The sequence below is a fragment of the Oryza sativa genome, chromosome 7, assembly GCF_034140825.1.
Source record: "Oryza sativa Japonica Group chromosome 7, ASM3414082v1".
NCBI classification, from domain to species: domain Eukaryota; kingdom Viridiplantae; phylum Streptophyta; class Magnoliopsida; order Poales; family Poaceae; genus Oryza; species Oryza sativa.
Window position 1 is genome coordinate 4667119 of NC_089041.1, and position 21014 is coordinate 4688132.

The 21014-nt window shown below is 42.9% G+C and overlaps 2 protein-coding genes across 3 annotated transcripts; both read left to right on the forward strand.

Moving 5' to 3' along the window:
* Positions 1-368: 368 nt before the first annotated feature.
* LOC4342595 (chromatin remodeling protein EBS) lies at positions 369-8222 on the forward strand. Of its 2 annotated transcripts, none has more exons than XM_015792408.3 (5): positions 369-543; positions 2831-3179; positions 5436-5504; positions 7106-7241; positions 7799-8222. In XM_015792408.3, exons 1-5 carry the CDS (start codon positions 471-473, stop codon positions 7826-7828), a joined length of 657 nt encoding a protein of 218 aa, XP_015647894.1. In that variant the 5' UTR covers positions 369-470; the 3' UTR covers positions 7829-8222. The 2 variants fall into 2 exon arrangements, with proteins under 2 accessions (XP_015647894.1, XP_015647895.1); XM_015792409.3 differs by having other exon boundaries at positions 7802-8222.
* Positions 8223-12336: 4114 nt separating this feature from the next.
* Positions 12337-16428, forward strand: LOC4342596 (disease resistance protein RPM1). Its single transcript, XM_015789724.3, has 2 exons — positions 12337-12465; positions 13445-16428. Exon 2 carries the CDS (start codon positions 13514-13516, stop codon positions 16232-16234), a length of 2721 nt encoding a protein of 906 aa, XP_015645210.1. The 5' UTR covers positions 12337-12465; positions 13445-13513; the 3' UTR covers positions 16235-16428.
* Positions 16429-21014: the final 4586 nt, after the last annotated feature.

The window sequence follows — 21014 nt, forward strand, 5'->3', positions numbered from 1 at the left end:
AAAAAAATCAACGTAATATTAGATGAGATATTTTCTAATACAACAAATAACACATCAAATCTATTACTTAGGTTGATTTTTTTTTTATGGAGTACAGCCTATCTGGAGTAGCAGGCTGAACGGCATCGTAATTGAAAGCCTCGTCAGAGCAGGCTGGTCCTCGAACCCTTCCGAACCATCCAGAAGAGGAGCCTCCCGACGGCTAGGATGCATCCACATCCACTCATCAACGGCTAAGACGCGCCCTCCTCTCTCCGAATTTTTACCAACTTTTACTGCTCGCATCAAATGGAGCGCGGGCGAGGCGGGTAAAAAAGGAAGCGAAGAAATCCGTGGTATTTATATTTTCGAGACCCAAAAAGAAAACCACGAATTCCCAATAAAGAAATAGGCAAAATTCCCCATCTCCTCGTCTCCTCCCAACTCCAAACCCTAGCTCCCACCCCCTCTCGCCGTCGCCGTCGCGTCCCATGGCGAAGTCGCGGCCGCCCAAGCGGATCCTCGAGTCCTACACCATCAAGGGCTCCGACAAAGTCATCAAGCGTGAGGCTCCCCCTCCCACCTCCCCAACCGCTGCTCCCTTCGATCCGGAATTTCTGGGGGTTTTTTTGGGGGGGATTTTTTTTGTGGGGGCGTGGGTTTCGGTGGGTCGCGGTTTGTTGAGGTCTGGAATTCTGGGGTTTTAGCTCCGGTTAGATTGAATGTCGCGGAAATGTTTGCTCTGTTTCGGGGGAGCATTTTAATTTCCCTGATGTTTCCGTGCGAAATGAAATGGTGTTTAGGTCTCTGGTTTACTGTTGATGTAAGCTCGATTCATAATCAGAAAAGGAAACCATGGTAGGGATATGTGAGCATGTTAACTTAATCTGTTGGAGCGTTAACTCTTTGTGGTTTTGATTGTTCATGGGTTTATCTCTCTTTTGCATGGGTTTTAGGACGGTTAATACAGAAAAAAATATATGTGCTATTGAGTTATGTTATGAGTTTAAACTCATCTTGATTTTCTGTTTTAGATTATGTCCAGTGGAGCCCCTACATGGTTTTGTCTGGGTTGTGAGCTACAGTTTTAGCACCATGAGCTATGTCATTTTGCTGATATAGCGTTTTTAATTGCAATTTACGATCGCCAATAGTTTGGATTCATATGTTGCTAATCCCAGTTAGCATTATGATCATTGTGGTGCTTATAGTCGTGCTGTAATTCTTGTAGCTTAACCCCTCGAAAAAAAAAATTTCTTGTAGCTTACGTTGTGTTTCAGTTCTGGTTAGTATTAGACATTTGCATGAAGAACAATAACTTCTACTCAATGTGTCTTACCTTTGACTTTTTATTTAAGAAAATCTTTATCTCATGGCTTAGACCTTGTGTTAAGCTAACTAATTGATTCTATCCAGTTAGGCATCTTAAGTTTTTTTTTTGATAGATAGCGTGCTTTAGCCTTAAATGAAAAACGATTATTTTGCCTAGTTTTTCTAGTCTTAACTCTTTTTTGTGCTATTTATTCAAAGTTGATGCATGCGTTCTACTAATCTTAGCTTATGCAAAGGTCAGAGATGCCAGATTCTGAGATTTCTGACATTGTTCTATTGGCACATTGGGATTCTTTGGGATGGAAACCTGCCTAGATAAACCTTAATTACCGGTATATTACTTGCACCAATCTATGCAAACTTAAATGCTTCTTCTAGCTTGAGCCTCCTTTTCTATATTTATGGTTAATATCCAGACGTGTGATAGCACCGATGAACCTTGATGCTTCGATTACCTTGTGTGTGTGTGTGTGTTTTGAGAACAGATTACCTTGTGTTTGGTGAACTTTTGATTACCTTGATGAACAGACGAATATTTTTCATGGTTTCTAGGAGGGTAATACATATATGTGCTGTTGAGCTATGTTATGATCTTAAATGCACTTTGATTTCCTGAATTCCTGTTTTAGATTATGGGAGTTCAGTCTGTAAGTAGTTTTGTATCTGTTTGTGAGCTACAATTTAGCACTACTGGCAGAACCCTTCTGCTAGATATAATCTAGAATCTGCCTTCTGATCGTCATTTTGCTAATTAGAGATTTTTTTACCATCTTAATGGCTGTGTTCATGTGTTGCAAATACCAGCTGTAGTTACAATTGTTTATGGTGCTTATAGTCTTGACCTTCTAGCCTATGTTGCATCTAAGTTCTGGTTGGTTTTGACATTTGCATGAAGACTAATCTCTTTCTACACAATGTAGCTACTGTTGGACTTTTTACTGAAGAAAATGTTTGCTTAACTGCTTAAAGTTATGTAATCAATACTATCCAGTTAGGCACCCTAAAGTTTTGTTTTGGCTAGATAGTGTTCTCTAGCCTTAAATGCAAAATCAATATGTTGCATAGTCTTTCTAGTCTGAACTCCTTTTGTGCTGTTTGTTCAAGGTTGATTCATGCCTTCTGCTAATCTAACTTATATTCAAGTTAGAGGTGTCAGATTCTGAAGTTTTGATATCTGTTAAATTCTTTGGTATGGAAACCTGCCCAGATAAACATAGTTACTACTTACACCGATATCTGTAGACTTAATTGGTTCCTTTAGTGTCAGCCCTTTGTTTAATTTTATAATTCATATCTAGATGTTGACAGCATCCATGAACCTTGATGCTTTGATTACCTTGTGTTTAGTACACTTTGTTTTACTGTAAGCAGATTGCATTTCCTTTGCTCTGAGATTATCACTGTGATGCCAGTACTATCCAATACCAGCTTTACATCTTGATGATGACCCATGTCACTATTTTTTATAAGCATAAAATTATCTCGATACCTGTCTGATTCTCTTATATGTTTCTTGCAGCTGGGGACTGTGTGCTAATGAGGGCATCTGATACATCAAAGCCACCCTATGTGGCAAGAGTTGAGGCTATTGAGGCTGCAGGGTCACGAGGCACAAATGTGAGAGTACGGGTGCGGTGGTACTATCGGCCAGAGGAGTCCATGGGTGGAAGGCGTCCATTTCATGGTGCCAAAGAGGTGTTCCTCTCGGATCACTATGACGTACAGAGTGCTGACACCATAGAGGGAAAGTGCAACGTTCACAGCTTCCGTAGCTACACAAAGCTTGATTCTGTCAATGCTGAGGACTTCTTCTGTCGCTTTGAGTACAAATCAGCCACAGGAAGCTTCGTGCCCGACCGCATTGCTGTGTAAGAATTTAATGCAACCTCCGCTATGTGATAGCCCTGAAAAGAACTTGTTTCGTATTTGCAGTTAATTCCGTTGACATCTGCACAATATTGATCTGTTATGTCGATGACATTTTCCATATTTAAATATCATGTTATCTGTTGATTATGTTTTCCAGTCTTCTTTAGGGATTTCACACATGCCTTTTATATTTGATGTGAAATCCCAAGGTCAACAAGTTCGTAATTCTGATGAGTTGATATGTGATATATGTATCCTTATGACCTGTCTAGATTCTATAGGCTTCAGTGCATCACCAGTTTTATCTTTCCAAAGAGTCACAATAACTATTTCCCTGTGTTGAAGTGGAATATGAAGGGATGCATAAGGTTTTGTGCCTATTTTCAGCTTGCCACATTTGCTGTTATTACTTGCTTTTGGAGAAAATAGAGGCACAGTAAAATGCTCTTACAAACTTGAGATGTTCTTTTACCGAAGAGCCACTGCATGCCATGATATATTATGTGGTATGTCTATGGTAGGCTCGTGTAGTGGTGTAGCCCATATTGCACATAAGTACCAAGACAGCTAGAACCCATTGCTTACTACACCGCCCCAATTTAGTGCATTCTGCACCTTGCCCCATTTAAAACTATTCTTTTCGAGTCACATGCATGATGCATCACGGCTGGTAGAAGGCTTATGAGGGGTCAGCGTGCCAGGCTCATGGAAGCAGCTCATGCCGTACCTTCCATCTAGCTGTTGGTGTTTGAGATGAGGCTATAGGTTGTGCTGGCCATAGTACTAGATTAGTCCGGATCATGTAGTGTTAGCGAGGTTAGAGATAAGATTGGTTATGATTTATTACTTCTGCCTGTTAGGGCTGTCTCCAATCGTATTTGTTAGAGACACGATCTGGACAACCTGGTGCTCTCATGTGGTAGGGTGCCAGTGCTGCAGCCTTTTTGTCCATGAGGGGCCCTCCTTGGACTGCAGCCATAGCCGCCACCTAGAAGCTTGAGGATGAGCTGCTCGAAAGGAGGGGTGCAATGTCATAATGTGAGAGGTTATAGAATGTTCTGAAGGCAGCAGCAGTAGTGAATGTGCATGGTTCTGTCGGAAGCCGCTGACTGGCTAACGCATCAAGAGATTAGGAGCTGGTGTGCACAGTGCACGTGAATGTCCAATGACATGTTCAACTCAGATAGGTATCGACCAAGTATTGGTCGATTATACATAAAAAAATAATTAGTTTTCTTCTCAAATATGTGGTCAACTTTTCTCTGACTCGTATGCGACACGGCCCAGCCCACATAGCCAGGATACTCAACCCTAATCCCATCCCTGTGTGCCCTCACCAGGCTAATGGAATTTTGGAACATATGGGCATGCATTGAGTATTGACTGAATTCTAGGAGCTATGGACTGTCTTTGAGATAAGTTTTCCTTTTTTACAGCTTGCCATACATTATTTCAGTGTCAAACAATTGAAAATAATGTATACATAATATTTTTATTTAAATATGTAGTGTGTCACCATATTGTCGTTTCCTTTTGGTGGGTGGGTGGGCGTTTTGTGTTGTCTGTGGGTGTTGGGGGGGGGGGGATGGCGAATTCCCTGTATCAGTACCATGCCATGTTTACGGTCTGTATCCATGCATCATAGGCTGAAGCAACAGATTGCTGTCGTACTGTCATTAAGATTGTTAGCTAACTTTTGGATAGGCATATCTCTTATCCTTCCTATAAGTTTGACAAGGATGTTTGGCGCATAGCTAGCTTATATAAGGACACGTGACTGTGTCATTAGTATTAAGCAAGAAATAACAAAATGGTTCCTTACCTTCGTTCTTCTTATCTCCCTGCCCTTGCGATGCTGCTGCCAACCATCAGCATGGTCGTACCTGTTCGGTAGAGCCTGTGGTGTTGCCAAATCCTAAGCATATATGACACTTTGTAATGCTGTATGCCACTCTGGGTGTTTCCTTATCATGTTAGTTGGTTTCAATTATTTCTTTATTTGACCATGATTCCTCATTTTACAAAATGGATGTCTTGTTTATTATGGTAGTTCTATCCGAATAACATGAATAAAGATTTTTGGCTGTAGTGGATGAACTGCGACCATTTTTATTTACTGTTGCTACATTCTCAACCAAATATCACTTATATTGCTATGCTTTGCTGGCCTATGCTATCTATTAAATTGATTTATGTATTGCATTAATATCATCATTTTATTTGATTTTCTCATCCCTTTACTAACAATATGACAGGTTCTGCAAGTGTGAGATGCCATACAATCCTGATGACCTTATGATCCAATGTGAGGAATGCTCTGATTGGTGAGTAATGAAATAATTCATTTAAATTCATCTTTTTCCTGAACTGCGCTGGTGTACATTTTATGGTTTTATCCCTCTTGCCACTGGGTGAATAGGACAACCAATTTTTTTTACCTATTAATGGATTTGGGTGTCTTGCCCTTATCTTATTCTTGCCTATTGGGATGGGCGGCAACTAGTTAGCCGTCAGAGAAATAAATGCTTTTCCATTTTTTTTACACCAGAACAAATCACTCATTGGCTCTATTTATTCACAATCCCCAAAGAGATTTGTGCAGATATAAAGGCATAACCATTGCATAATGTCTATACTCTAAATTCCTGAGAGCAAGGCTACAAAGTGGGCCTCTCAATATGCATGGCATGTCTTTGTTGTTACATCGCCATATTAATTTGTTGAAACATGTGTTTTGGGCTGATGTTTTGGCCAATAATGTAGGTCGTGCTTATATATTGTTAATGGGAATAAGCACTATTACAATTGCCACACTAGACTCTCTTAACTCTTTCCTTGCTGTGGCAATGCAGAGACGAAGGAAAAAATTTCCTTGTTCGCTTGTCCTAATTCTAATTTAAAATAAGGAAACAATTAATGCGCTGGTAAAAACTATAGAGAGATATATATCCTAGCAAACATAAGGAAACAAGCTAAACCCCATATGGCCTACTGAGTTATTGTTTTTTGCTAGCTGTAGAACCTTGGCGGTTATAGTACTCTACACACCCCAACCCCCACACGCTCTGAAAGAAATTCATGACCTCAAGCTACATGTCCATGGAATCCACCATCAAAAGTTAATAGAATTGCTTTTGAGTAGGCTTCACATTTCATATACACTTTTCAGTACAATATATATATGAACACCAAAAGATGAGGAAGGGTTTAGCAAGTGAAGAAAGAAATCCACTCTACTCTAAACTATTTCTCTGGAGCTCTTAACCCCCTAATATATATATCCAGCTCCACCTTTCCTAGACCTGGAGCCCAACGAAACAGTTTCAGCTCCACCTAAAAGGGGAGTGGAATGGGCTGGATTGATTCCAAAAAATGAACTAGATGGGTGAAGCGGGGCTTGGGCCGCTCCACCGCTCCACTCCAGATTCCACTAGGAGTTGGAGCCTTGTCAAACAGGCCCATATTCTTTTGTTCATTGCACATGGCAAACTATTAAAACTAGGCCACACTACTACTCAACATCATTTGTCTATTTTGTTTTTCTTGTACAAGTAGTAACTTTGAGGTATGACAGATTACTTCGTACTATTGTGTTCTATAATATTTTAAGATTTTTCCTGACTATTTCACTTGGTTGGAAACACCTAATACCGGTTTAAGGACTGAGATATGAACTTCTATGCAAATGATTATTACAACTTTGAAAATATTTCTTAGCATAGAATATGATAGTATCAACCATCGTGGTTTGAACTTAAAAGTACTAGCAAAAAGAAGTTGGGAAGAGGATGGTTCACTGGAGTAAAATGGACCTTTTCCTGAGATAATAAAACATTTAATTTGTTTTGTCTTCTGCTTTTACTTTTGCATGAACTTTCTTATCATTTTTTTGTCACAACAAATATCTGCTGCTTTTGCTTTCCAGGTTTCACCCTTCTTGCATTGGAATGACTATTAAAGATGCAAAAAAACTAGAGCATTTTTTCTGCCAGAGCTGTACTGCGGAAAATGGAAAGATGGCTGAGAATTCTCATGAAGCTACAGCGCAATCCGAAGAAAAGGTAAAATATGATATGTTGGGATTACTGAATTATCATTAATGATTTGTTTAGCTATCAGTAGTGCGATGGTAATACATCAAGGCCAGGGTCTCCCGGGTTCACCATGTCGTCTTAATAACATAGGCTACACATAATTTTCAATGATATTGAGGCATGCTGCTTAATAATATTATTATAATATATGAGATGTCTGTCCTGTTGTATCGCTACTGTAGTTGAACAAATTTCCAATACTTAATGACACAAAGCACCAGTTGGGAAACAGTACCAATTTATTCATATGGCAGTAAAAAGTCTGGTGTGATTTTACAACTATAAAGGATTGGGGAACTTTTGCATGTTGATTACTGTGGCAATTGCTGTAACCTTTTTTTTGGATACTGCACAATTTGCCCTACTTTAGCTTGTACAGTTTCACTCTTATATTATGCATAATCTAATCATACAGTAAATAAAACCCATCCAAGGTACATGCACTATTTAGTTCTTTTTTAATTTGGTAATCACCATTCTGCGATTCTGAAAGACAAACATTTCATTTGGACTAATCTCTTCAGCAGGTGGAGTCAAAAAGACGGAGAAGGTGACTGCCCCCCAGATTCATTGACGAGATACACCTGGATGTACAAAGCCTTCTCAAGTTGGTGTAATGCTATTTATTTGTCATGGCAAGTGTGTGTGACCCACGACCACGAGAGTCCCTTCCTGTAATGTCAGTCGCATGGTGTACATAAACTTTTCAACCTGAGACTGTTGTATTAGGAGACGACACGACCTGTTGTTGTTGCATGATGTTTTTAGCAGCGTCAGAATTAGCATGGTAGAGTCGGGTGATGAAGCCCCTCGCGGGCATTAGGACTCCCGTATGGATGTTATCACTGATCATACATTGATACTACATTGGATGCAGTTGAGTCTGTCATCTGCGTTTGTCTTTGGAGAATTCTTGTACCATCAATCCATCATGTGAACTTTGATTCTTTTCGAGACGCTTCGTAATTAATGCAGGCATTTCTGTGTGGGTAGTCAGCTAACGGGGGCGAGAAATGGCTTAAGAAGTATGGTTGAAATTGGAACGATGTGACGGAAAAGTTAAAAGTTTGTGTGTGTAGGTAAGTTTTGATGTGATGGAAAAGTTGAAAGTTTAAAGAAAAAGTTTGGAAATAAACTCAGCCCAAATGAAAATTTGACATCACCAGCCAAATTTTGGGTAAGGTAGTACTAATGTACAATCCTACTAAATTTTGTTAGTTTTGAAATTTTCCACTCACAAAAGTCTACTAAAATTTGTGAGGTATTAAACCAAACATCACCTAACCTTACTTTTATCTTATTAAGGGGCTATTTACTTCATTTCTGACCTTATCAGTTTTGTGTTACCAAATTTTATTAAGGTAACAAAATAAACATGTTCTCATCTCTACCTTACTAAAATTTACTGTAAGTTTTCGAAGTTTCCTCTCACAAAAACACTACCAAACTTTAAAAAGATTACAAATTAAACATATCCAATGCTATCAAAATTTGGTAGCATCAAAATATACCAAATTTTTATAGTGCTAAATAGGGGTGGAAACGAGCCAAGCCGAGCCAAGCCGTGAAAGCTTGGTCAAGAACAGGCTTGGCTTGGCTCGGCTTGATAAATGAAACGAGCAAAAAGTGCAGCTCGGCTTGGCTCATTTAAAAGCTCGAGCCGGCTCGAGCCAGCTTGTGAGGGAGGCTGAGCGGCACTGAGGAGGGAGGCCGGAGGCAGCGCAGGGGAGGGAGGCAGCGCCGCGGTGGCACGGGGAGCGTCGAGCCATCGACCATCGACCATCGAGCGCCGCTGGGGAGGGAGGCTAGAGCCAGCGCAGCTGCACAGGGGAGGGAGGGATGCAGCGGGCCGGTGGCGTAGGGGAGGGAGGCGGCGAGCCGGTGGCACAGAGGGGCGACTGGGGACGGGGGAGGGAGGCGGCGCCACGGCGGCACGGGGAGCGTCGAGCCGTCGACCGTCGAGCGCCGCTGGGGAGGAAGGCCGAAGCTGTGCAGCCACACAGGGGAGGGAGGCGGCGAGCCGGTGGCACAGAGGGGCGACTGGGGACGGGGGAGGGAGGCGGCGCCACGGCGGCACGGGGAGCGTCGAGCCGTCGACCGTCGAGCGCCGCTGGGGAGGAAGGCCGAAGCTGTGCAGCCACACAGGGGAGGGAGGCGGCGCAGGGGAGGGAGGCGGCGAGCCGGCGGCACAGACGGGCGACTGGGGATAAAGGAGAGAGGCGGCGGGCCGGCGGGCGGCGGCGCAGGGGATGGAGCCGGAGACGGCGGCCGGCAACTCCTCTCGCTAGTCGCCGCCAGACGCCAATCGTGCGCGCGTGCGGCGGCGTGCCTGCGCCTGCGTGGGATGGGAAATGGGGAGGGTCGGACGGAGCAGTTAAGGTAGGGTTCTCTGTTTTTTATGGGCCAGACGGAGACAATTTGTTAATGGGCCAGGTCAGGTCATGTTTTTCATAGGCTCGACGAGCCTACCGAGCGGCTTGCGAGCTAGCTCGGGCTCGGCTCGATTTGCAAACGAGCTGTGGAGGGAGGTCGGGCTCGGCTCGTTTAGTCCTCGAGCCGAGCCGAGCTTCACGAGCTCGAGCCAAAGCCCGAGCCGAGCTCACGAGTCCAAGCTTTTTGTCCACCCCTAGTGCTAAATGTTGATAAGGTTGATTTTGGTAATAAATTTGATATGTTTTTTTTCCCCAAGAAGGGGAACACACCATAAGAACAAGTTCCTGATGAGCAACGGCTTTCTTACCTGAAAGTTGAGTGGGCTGATTTTACCTCCTAATGGGCCTAAAGTGCAGCGGTCAGCCCGGTCCTTAATCGGGCCGAGAGCACCATGGCCGCAATAATTCCATGCTGGATCTGTGTTGAATTTTTTTAGTTTTTAGATTTTTTTTAATATTTACAGAAATAATCTATCGGCCAAAAAAATTACAAAAATAGACCCTGCTGCCCACCTCTAGGGCGGCAAGCTGACGTGACAAACGGGGGAGGAACGGGCGGTGACGGAGGGAGGGTTTTTTGCAGGAAAACCCTTGCCGCCCTGGGCCCGAATGCAAAAAAGCCAGTCGGGGCCGGGCATTTTGCAGGCGGCCCCTTGCCGCCCTCTGGCCGGGCGGCAGGCCTCGTTTCCTATAAAAGGCCTGCCGCCCAGCCCCCAGCCCTCATTCCTCCCCCCTCAAATCCAGTGAAAATAAAAGAAGAGAGGGGAGGAGAAGAGAAGAAGGGGCGAAGCCCTGCCGGATTCAGACGCCAATTTCAGGTAATATTCATAGATCCTATATGTGACTATTGAGTTAAATAGTGTGTATTTTTTAAAAATTTGTTTGAATAAATGCATTATATTTTTAGGGTTTTAGTTGTACTAATCTAGAAGTGCGTATTGTAGATATCGGTAACTACGTACATCTGCTAGTTTGGAATCAATACATTACCGTTGCATTGGCTTACACAAGAAGATATTACGTTGTAGATGTTTATTGCATGAAAGAGTAATATGATCTAGTTAATTCGTTGACAGATATGTCGAACAAACAAATATTCCAAGTTTACCATGGACCAGGAAACGTCCGTTACGGGCCAACTGGGGTAGATCTGTCAGATTTTATTGTATCAGAAAGGGGAATTGATAGACCGGCTGAGAGGAGTGTACCTTCTATAAAAGGATGGTTAATGAGGGGCTTGAGAGTTGATCCACAGACAAGTGACATAACAATCAATGTTATAGTCTACGGCTTGCGCATACATCGAGTGGGTCGATACAGAAAATCCCGTTCTCGACCTAACCACTTGTTTACAAGGTCGCTGGTATTTCGCATCCGAAAGTACTGAGCAATACTTACAGAGAAAAGCGGCTTATGAACGACAATGTCGTGAACAACAGAGCGACTGGCGGGTGCTAACTACGGCACTCCCTCCATGGGAAGCCCGTCCAAGATGCAGGTGTAGTGATCGTTGTCAGGTTCTTCGTTCCATAAATCCTACAACATTGGATCGAAGGTTCTTTGTTTGTCCAAATATTCTTGACGACGATTTCATGGTAAGAATATTTTGATTACATGAATCCTTATTTTCTCACAACATTTACTAACTTTACTCGCTTTACATCTATTCTTTCCTCCCAGGAACCACCAAGGAGATGTCAATACAGAGAATGGATAGACACCAGAAGGGTTCTAACTCCACCTAGCCGTGTTGTGCAGTTTGAACTACCAGAACAATACAGGGTTACTAAAGCGCGGTTTGAGAGAGGAGAGGGATCCTCACGTAGGGGTTAGCTATTATCGGACAACTTGGCATATTGAAATTTCTACTGTCATGCTTCCTTGTCCCATTACTACATCGTCGTTGTGTTCAACTATTGCACTACCTCCCTCCTAGTTCAAATCTAATATCATCTATGTAACCGTAATGAAAATAGTTGTATCATGTTCAAATTGTACTACTATTTCTTCATGTTACATAATTCTCCTTGTTTAAGTCCATATAATGTTTCTACGACCGAGATTGCGATAGGCCTATATTAATTATCCGAGTACTAATACGTCGAATGAGGTACAAAATAATACCTCACTTAACATATGAAATTGCGCAACAACCAACTTCAATACATTTTTATAACAATATTAACAAGTTTTACCAATAAATACTTCTTTATTTATTATTAACATAACATAGAAAAATCTTTTGGCCGTACTTTTTACTGGGGCGGCAAGGGACCCAGATGCAAAAAGTACGGCCGCAAGCTCTTTATGGGCGGCCAAAATTGTAATTAGCCCCTTGCCGGCCTCTGTATGGGCGGCAAGGGCCTAATCGCAATTTTGGCCGATGGCGGCAGACGGCGCGGTCGACCCACCGTCTGCCACGTCAGCTTGCCGCCCACCATTGGGGCAGCACGGTCTATTTTTGCGATTTTTTTTGGCCGATAGATTATTTATGTAAATATTAAAAAAAAATCTAAAAACGAAAAAAATTCGATCTGTGTTAACTGTTAGGTTGACCCAAATTATGTCCGGAAATTCAATTAAGCCGACATTTCGCGATTACTTTTCTGCAAGTCAGAGATGACAGCTGCAGTGCAGCCACACTGCTGTAGTGTCGTCTACTCAATCCCCCGCCCTTCGCGTGGATGGCTCCGGCGAGGTCCGCCGTCGCCGCCGCCGCCGCCGGTAGCACGTACAGGCAACGGAAGCTGCAGCGTCAGGTATAGAGATTTTGTTGGTTGGTTCCCCACCTCTCCTTGGTTGCATCTGTTGAACGGTTGTCAAATTTTGTGGCCGTACTTGTCCTCGAGATGATCTCAAGAACCAGATCAGATCTTGCGGATTGCCTGTTATTAGTGGGATAATTGGTAGTGAGTGGCTGGTAGAGAAAAGATTGTTTGGGTTTTAATTTCTTGGCTTCCACTTGGTGGATCCTAGTGAGTGAAGGGTTTGATTCAGGGATCTCACTGGAGATCCTCCTGTTGCAGGGAGAGTTGTATCGGCTTGGCGATGTTGATTCTTGTTTCTATGCAATTTATGGCATGCTGGGGCTTAAAGAATCACCTGTAGATGAGTAATTTTTATTCCTGTGGAGTTGTTATTGATGCTGAAACACAAATTGGAAGAGTCCTTTTTTTTTTTTAGAGAAGAGTATTTTTTACCCGGCCTCTATATCCAACCGGATATATGCAGCCTTTTTTCTAATAGGAACTTAGCCTATCGAACAAGGAACTAGCCCTCAAATAACCCAATCTGAAATTCACTCCTATAGAGATTTGAACTCAGGACCTTGAGGTGCTATTCAGGTCACTGCAACCACTAGGCTACATGAAGAGTCCTTTGTTGGTGCTTCACATGCATTTCAGTGGAGATCGGAGTATTGCGGTGATGATCAGTGTTGTGGATGATACACCTGCTGAGACTATCTCGTTCGGTGTCGATGTCAGTTGTGTTTATGTGATGAGTTAATGGCAGTGTTTCACTATCTAGGTTATGTCAATCTAATATTAGTCTTAAGAAAAAAAAGCCAACCTAGTATTAGTTGTGTTTTCTCAGGGTCCAATCTTAGGTAAGGAATACTTGTTCAAGCAAGCATAAGTCCATAAGGGTGCTGGCTTTTCCATAATCCACAATGTCCAGCTATGGAATGCCTCCTATTCTCAACATTTACTCATGTAAATTGGTTTTCTCTGGTTGCAGGATTAAACCCGCAAAAGGATAGCCAAGGTTCCAGACTTCCAGTTATAGGTTTAAAGCTAAAATTTGAACATGGTAGAAGCTTTGGTCATAGCAGTTGTTCAAAAGATTTCATCGGCACTTGCAGAAGAAGGATCGAAGATACTTGCTTCTAAGTTGAAGAAGCAAGCACCTGACCTTCTTGAAGTAACCAATAAAATGAGACTACTTCAAAGCGACTTCTCAATGTTGCAAGCATTCATAGCTCAAGTGGCTGTGGACAGGTCCAATGATATGGTACTTGAGGCCTGGATGGAACAGGTAAGGCTAGCAGCGCATGAAGCTGAGGACATTGTCGATGAATACACTTATCTTGTTGGCCAAACGGAAGGGACTGGCAGTTTCCTAAAGAAAGCATTCAACCAAGCAATCGAAGTTAAGAAATGGCGCAAGCTTTCAGCTCAGGCAAAACTAGTAGAGGATCGTCTACAAAAGATTTCTGAAGCGAAAAATAGATTTGATATCTCATTTGCAAGCAGTGGAAGAGAGAATACAGCGAGTTATCCAAGTAGGCACCATCATTTATCTGAATATTCATACTTGAATGATGATGATGATTTAGTTGGTAATGCAGAAGAGATGAAGCGATTAATAGAATGGTTATGTGATGCAAAAAAAGATCGCAGTGTAATCTCCATATGTGGAATGGGAGGGTTGGGCAAGACAACTCTTGCTAGTAGCATTTACAAGAAGGAAGAAATTAAAAGAACATTTATTTGCCGTGCATGGATCACTGTCTCACAAAATCACGGTGTTAAAAATCTCCTGAAAAAGATCTTAGTCCAACTCATGAGCAAAACTGAAAATATTATGGATGGGGCTGATACCATGGATTGTGTGAGTCTTGTGGAACAACTTCAAAGATATCTAAAAGGGAGGAGATACTTAATTGTTCTGGATGATGTATGGAGTAGGGAGGCCTGGCCTTTACTAGATAATGCATTTGTTAAGAACAACAATGGCAGCCGAGTAGTTATCACAACTCGAATCGAAACGGTAGCATCTCTAGCAGATGCAAACTATGAACTGAAGCTTACACTTCTACCAAAGCAGGAAGCCTGGACTCTTTTCTGTCAAAAGGCTTTCTCAAGATTAGATGACAGAAGTTGCCCCCATAATCTGAAGACCGTCGCTGAAAGAATCGTGGAGAAATGCCAAGGTTTGCCACTGGCTCTTGTAGCTATAGGGAGCCTTTTATCGTACAAAGAAATGGATGAGCATGAGTGGGAGTTGTTCTATAATCAACTTAGGTGGCAGCTCAGTAACAATCCAGAGCTGAGCTGGGTCGCTAGTGTTCTGAATCTCAGTTACAATGATCTCCCTAGTTATCTAAAGAATTGCTTTCTTTACTGCGGCCTGTTCCCTGAAGATTATCGAATTGAGAGAAAACGGTTAATCAGATTGTGGATAGCCGAAGGATTTGTTCAGGATAGAGGACCTGAGACAACATTGACAGATGTAGCTGCATGTTACCTGAAGGAACTTGCTAGTCGATCATTGCTTCAGGTTGTGAATAGGAATGAATATGGAAGGCCAAAGAGATTCCAGATGCATGATCTTGTTAGGGAAATATCCCTAACCATATCTAAGAAGGAAAAATTTGCTACTACATGGGACTGTCCTAACTCAGATGGAGTTACCGATGGATCACGGCGTGTTTCTTTACAAAAGGATGGCAATTTAGTCCAAGCAGCAAAATGTTCATCTCAGCTTCGGTCCATGCTCATGTTTACAGAGGAAATATCGTTGTCTTGGTTCACAGATTGCTACCAAAGCTTTAGATTGCTAAGGGTCTTGTGCCTGAGAAATTGCAATGTTCACAAGGTACCAGATTCTGTTTCTCAGCTGTTTAACTTGCACTACCTAGACTTGGGATACACAAAACTGAAAGAGATACCGAGTTCGATAGGGAAGCTTAGCAATCTGCAAACGCTTTATCTCAATGGTTCTGTGCTGGAGTTACCCAGTGAGACCACAATGTTAACTAAGCTTCACCATCTACTTATAGATGTCGGGCGGTTTGGGAAGTCAGCGAGTAGCAAAATAAGTTGCCTGGAACATCTACAGACTCTGAGAAGCATAGAAGCCAATAGCTACATAGTGAAAAACCTTGGATGCTTGACAAGGATGAGAAGTGTCGGTATCATGAAGGTGCTGGAGTCCCACAACACTGATCTATGGACCTCAATCAGCAAGATGACATCTCTGAATTCATTGTCTGTTCTCGCAGAAGATCGTGATCGATACGCCCTTGATCTCGGCAACTTAAAACCTTTATCTCACCTGGAGAAGCTGATGATAAGTGGCAGGCTACACAAAGGAGCAATTCCTCCCGTTTTTGCCAGCTTCACCAAACTGAGAAGCTTGAGCCTCTGCTTCTCTGGTCTTCATGAAGATCCGCTCGCTTCTTTTGCTGCCATGTTCCAGAATCTAGGCCATCTTAACCTTTACCGGTGCTTCGACGGGGCGAAACTGACATTTCGCGCTGGATGGTTCCCTAACCTGAAACACCTGTACCTGAGCTCCATGAATGAGCTCAGGGAGGTTGAGGTTGAGGATGGCGCCATGAGAAGCTTGTGGAGACTTGAGCTTTGGAGCTTGAAAAGCTTAACATCTGTGCCACAGGGCTTTGTGCATCTTAGGTCACTCCAGCAGCTGTGCATTGGATCATTGATGCCTGAAGAGTTCCACAGGAGGTTAGAGGGAATCGATCGGTGGATTGTTCGGCACATCCCCTACATCGGAGACCCGTGATCGCGCTGCTACCCTCACAAGCATGATAAACTGTGTATGAAATTTCATGATTGGATCGGATTGGAGGCTTTCTTAAGAAAAAATGTTGTCTTAATCTGTTTTAATGCAATTTTGAAGGGTCATCTAATTTATGCCACACACTGCAATAGTGGCAGTTCTTGAATCCAATAACACTGGAGGTTTATTTTGCGAAACCTGTGAAATGAAAATTATTCTGACCCATTATGCGGAATAGAGAGTAATACTAATAACTATAGTAGCTCTGAATCTCTTAGAATTACAACACGGCAGCTCAAACTCCAGTCATATGTGAACTTTTTTTTTTCTTTTTGAGATTACACAGCAGATGCACACACACTCCACTATACACGCAACACCACACTCACACCCCCGCGAATACGTCCCCTCACACATGCTCTAAGAGACGAAAACCAGCGCACATCCCTGATTTCACTAAAATCCTATTGAAAGCCCATCTACATATGTGTAATATTCGTGGGCATCAGGATTTGTACCCTGGTTGGTGGAGTCATGCATCCACAAATTCACCACCACATCACTGATGCTTCCCCCAGTCATATGTGAACTTCAAAGGCTGAATTACAACAAAAGAACACTTGTGCCCTGTCATTATTCAGGATTTTCTTTTTATTATTTGCAAGGATCCATTCATTCAGAACTGAATGGATTAGTATGGCAAACACACTGAATTTGTAGGGTTAGCGCCCTCGCAGAAAATGATTATTACATAATGATCAGATTAATTTGCAGTATATAACATGCAGTGCATAATATATATATCCATTTTGCTATAAGACCATCTTGCTCTGCATGCATGCATGAATGCCCTTGTCTGAGTATGCTGGTAGCTACACAAAACTAAGTGAAGCATTCAATATTCATGCTGCCGCGCTTGAGACAAGAAAGGAGTGAGCGGGAAAGTCTTTTCTGAACCTAGGTGCAGCTGCACCTAGGCTCACCGCCATTAGATGGCTCCAAGATTCGTGCGTACACTCTATACGGACGAGGTATATCAGCGAATATCTGCTGTATTCCATACTTTCCCCAGCGCATACGAGAAATACACTGGCCTGGCCCCACGCGTGGAGCCCACTCCACCAAGCCAGCAAGGTTGTGCTCCCGACGGTCCCTACCCCTTTCACTTCCACTTTCCCCATTCCACCGGACGTTCCGCGGCCGTGCCAAACCGAACAAGAAGCGCCGACGGGTTGCCGCCGGTGGAGAACGACGTATCCCGGCGCTCCGCGACGGCGCTGCCCACCCCACCCCAGGTAAGAGATTCGGCTTCCTTCGTTCCATCCACACCCACATTGCAGTTGCAGCCGAGAAGAACTAGTAGATCTAGAACAATGGAAGAAAGGATGAATTGTTTTATGGGTTCGCCAATAGTTTCTATGGTTTTTCATCGACCATTTTCTCCTTGGATGTAGGGCGAAACAATGGAAGGCCCCGTCGGGAAGAGAGGTGCGTTGGGCCCAGTCCGGCCGGGAGGGCACATCGTCGGCGGAAGAAGATGGTTCAGAAGACGAGACACATGAAGAAGACGCAGGACGAGTGTGCCCGGTAGAACAGGACGTGGGAGATGAAAATTTTGTTTTACTGGTTTTCTCCAGGAGTGAGCGGTATCTTCTCGCCCAACATCCGGCGGCGGCGTGGGACGGCCGGTGAATGGTCACCGACGTACGTTGCCCTCCTCCTCCTTGTTCATCTCTGACCCGACGGGTGGCGCCACGGCGGTGGCGTTGGTGGCGGCGGCGGCTTAGACGACGGCGACGATTGGCCGATGGCACAGGCGTGGCGGCTGCGGCGGCGGCGATTATCGGGGCTACGAAGGTCATCGTCAGCATCATGCTGCCGCCTCACACGTCCGTTCGCTCGCCAGCCGATCGAGAGGAAGACGATGAATTCGGCTGTGTTCTTTTTTAACTCATAGTTCCCAATTCACTTCCTCTTGTCACGCACGTTTTCCAAACTACACAACAATGCGTTTTTTAAAAATATTTTATAAAATGTTACTGTAAAAAATCATATTAATTATTTTTTTAATTTTTAAGCTATTATTTAATTAATCATATATTAATCCGTCTCTTTGTTTTACTTAAGGAGGCAAAATACTCCAAAAGAACACACGTAAAATGCTCCATCCGTTCCAATATATAGCAAACTATATAGGGTATTCTAGAACTTTATATAAAAGTTATAGATCTCAATGAGATCTACAATTTTAGAGTTTATTAATTTTCTATTTAACATTATCTAGAGTGTCGAATAAGCATTATTAATTAGTTTTTAAGTTTATTTGCCTGCCGTCAAAAAAAACTTTTTAAGCAATTAAAACACTAAAAAGGAAGGGTTTGAACTCAAATAAAAAAATTGCATTTAGGTCCCTTAATGCCCTTTGGAAGGGCGATTTTTAAAAACGCCCTCCCAAAGAGCGAGAGGCATTTAGATTTGTAAAATTTTGAAAAAAAATTATTTTTTAAATATTTTAATAAAAGAATGTAAAAAATTCCTAAGTTGCTACAGTGTCGTGCAGTACTGTGTTGGGCTACTGCTCCTCTGCTATGGTCCTGTTTGGATCCAAAGGATATTTTTTAGCCCTCCCTCAAATAGTCAAAATAGCTCAAAAAGATCCAAAAGGGTGAGCTATTTGAAGGCTATTTGGAAATAGCCCACCCAAAAAAAACTATCCCACCCAAAGGGTGCTAATTGGGGCTATTTCAGGTGCGGCCCACTGAAAAAGTGTCTTTTATCTCTATCTCTCTCCATGAGAAGGTACATTAAAAGCCAAATAGCTTTCAAAATAGCCCTTGGATCCAAACAACTTAGGGCTATTTTATTGGAGGACTATTTTCTTGTGCTAAAAAATAACTCTTAAAATAACTCTAGACTAGTTCTCCAAACAGGGGCTATGTTGGCTTGCTGCTGGGCTCCGAGTGCTTTTTGCTGGGCTGGCCTACTGCTGCTTTAGCTAGTTGCTAGCTAGCTTTCCTTTTTTTTTTTTTGGTCACGTGTGTCCCAATTTTGTATTGCCCGGATCAGCGACGAAATAGGAATCAGAACCAAACACCGAAGGAAAAAATACAACGAAAACCTTAAGTATTTTTTATTAGGTATATAGATATAGATTTCGCAACAAATAATGTATACTTCTGAGAGGGATATGTGGATTTTCATCTCTCAAAGGGACATTCCCTGGTTGTTTGCATGTCATCTAAATAGTTATTAAATTTTTTTTAAAAAATTGACAACATAGATTAATATAAAATATATCACTCCACAAACTTACAAGTTTACATTCAAATTCTACAAGTTATAACAAAAATAACAAATATAGTTGTGAATGTACGATAACTATTTTCAGCTTAATTTATTCTTTTTGTTGTAACTTGTAGAAGTTGAATTTGGTCTTCTATGTTTGTGTAGTGATATATTTTATATTAATCTATGTTGTCAATTTTTTTTATTTTTTTATAAATATTTAGGAGACATGCACGAAACGAGTGGATATCCCATTGAGGGATGAAATCACTTTCCTTTTTTAAAGGAATGTGGATTTTCATCCCTCTCAGTGACACTTATTTGAAAGAAATATCATGCTTCGCATGTCGCGACTGCAAGATATGCAATGTAGAGAATTGCACGGACCTCACCTAGGCGCCTAGCTCAGCTTGAACTACAACACTAAGCTTGAACTACAACACACTCCCATGTTTTGCTGCCCAACTTTTTAGTCCATACTCCACGAGTTTACTAATTTAATTAAAGAACTTCTTTGTTAAGAAGGGCCATTCGTGATCATGATTGTTGTCGAAACGACAACCGCATACGTCGAAAGACGTGGTTACTCAATAAGTGTATTAAATTTCGAATTTCACTTGGGGATCCCCCCATTACATGGCCCTAGGGGACTATTTATAGCCCCATTACAGGTTCTTGCTACTAGGGTTTAGGTTGTACAGGGGAATTTACATGATTACCCTTACGAAAGGGACATTTACAGGGGTACATAATGTTATAGGGGCTCATGGGCCCCTGATGGGCCATCTGGCGATCGCCGGCCCTATAGCCCTTAGGCTTGATGGGCCGGAAAGGCTTCCTCGGCCCTCGCGGGGGCGAACTTGCCATGGCGAAGTCGTCTTCCTTCGGCAGGTAGTCTTCGCCTTGCACCCTTCGCCTGAGACGCCTCTGGCCTGGCAAGGCACTCGTACGACTCTTCGCCTCACGCCGTTCTTGCTCCATAGCCTTCGCCACGGGTTTCGGCAGATTTAGTCGAAGGGCCTCATGCCATCCGCCAACAAGCCCCTCACGGGCAAGGGTGAGATTGGAGCTTCGGCCGAGACCGTGCAAACCATGTGGTATGGTATGCGGCGCCCCCTTTCGACCGATGCTCCTGCCGAAACCTACATTATTCCTACGAATGAAGTTTGTTACTTGTGCGGCTGGTATTATTTTGCCGCGCTTCGCCTCCTGCGATTGGTGGTTATATATATTTTCTTTTCTCGGGCCGAACGAAACAGTATTGGGCCTTCCCATCGTGGGCTTTTTACTGTGCTGCTCAGACGGTGGGAATTTACCGTTTCGCCTATCCTTGCGACACGTGGCGCTTTATTACTGGTGGGTAGGCGAACGGTCGCTCGGGTGAGCTATATATTCCCACCCCTCTTTTCTTTTCACTGGTACACTTGCCATTTTTACTGCGTGCGCTCTCTTCTTCTGTTCCCCTCTTCCACAGCATTTCTTGACCCCTCAGGTGTTT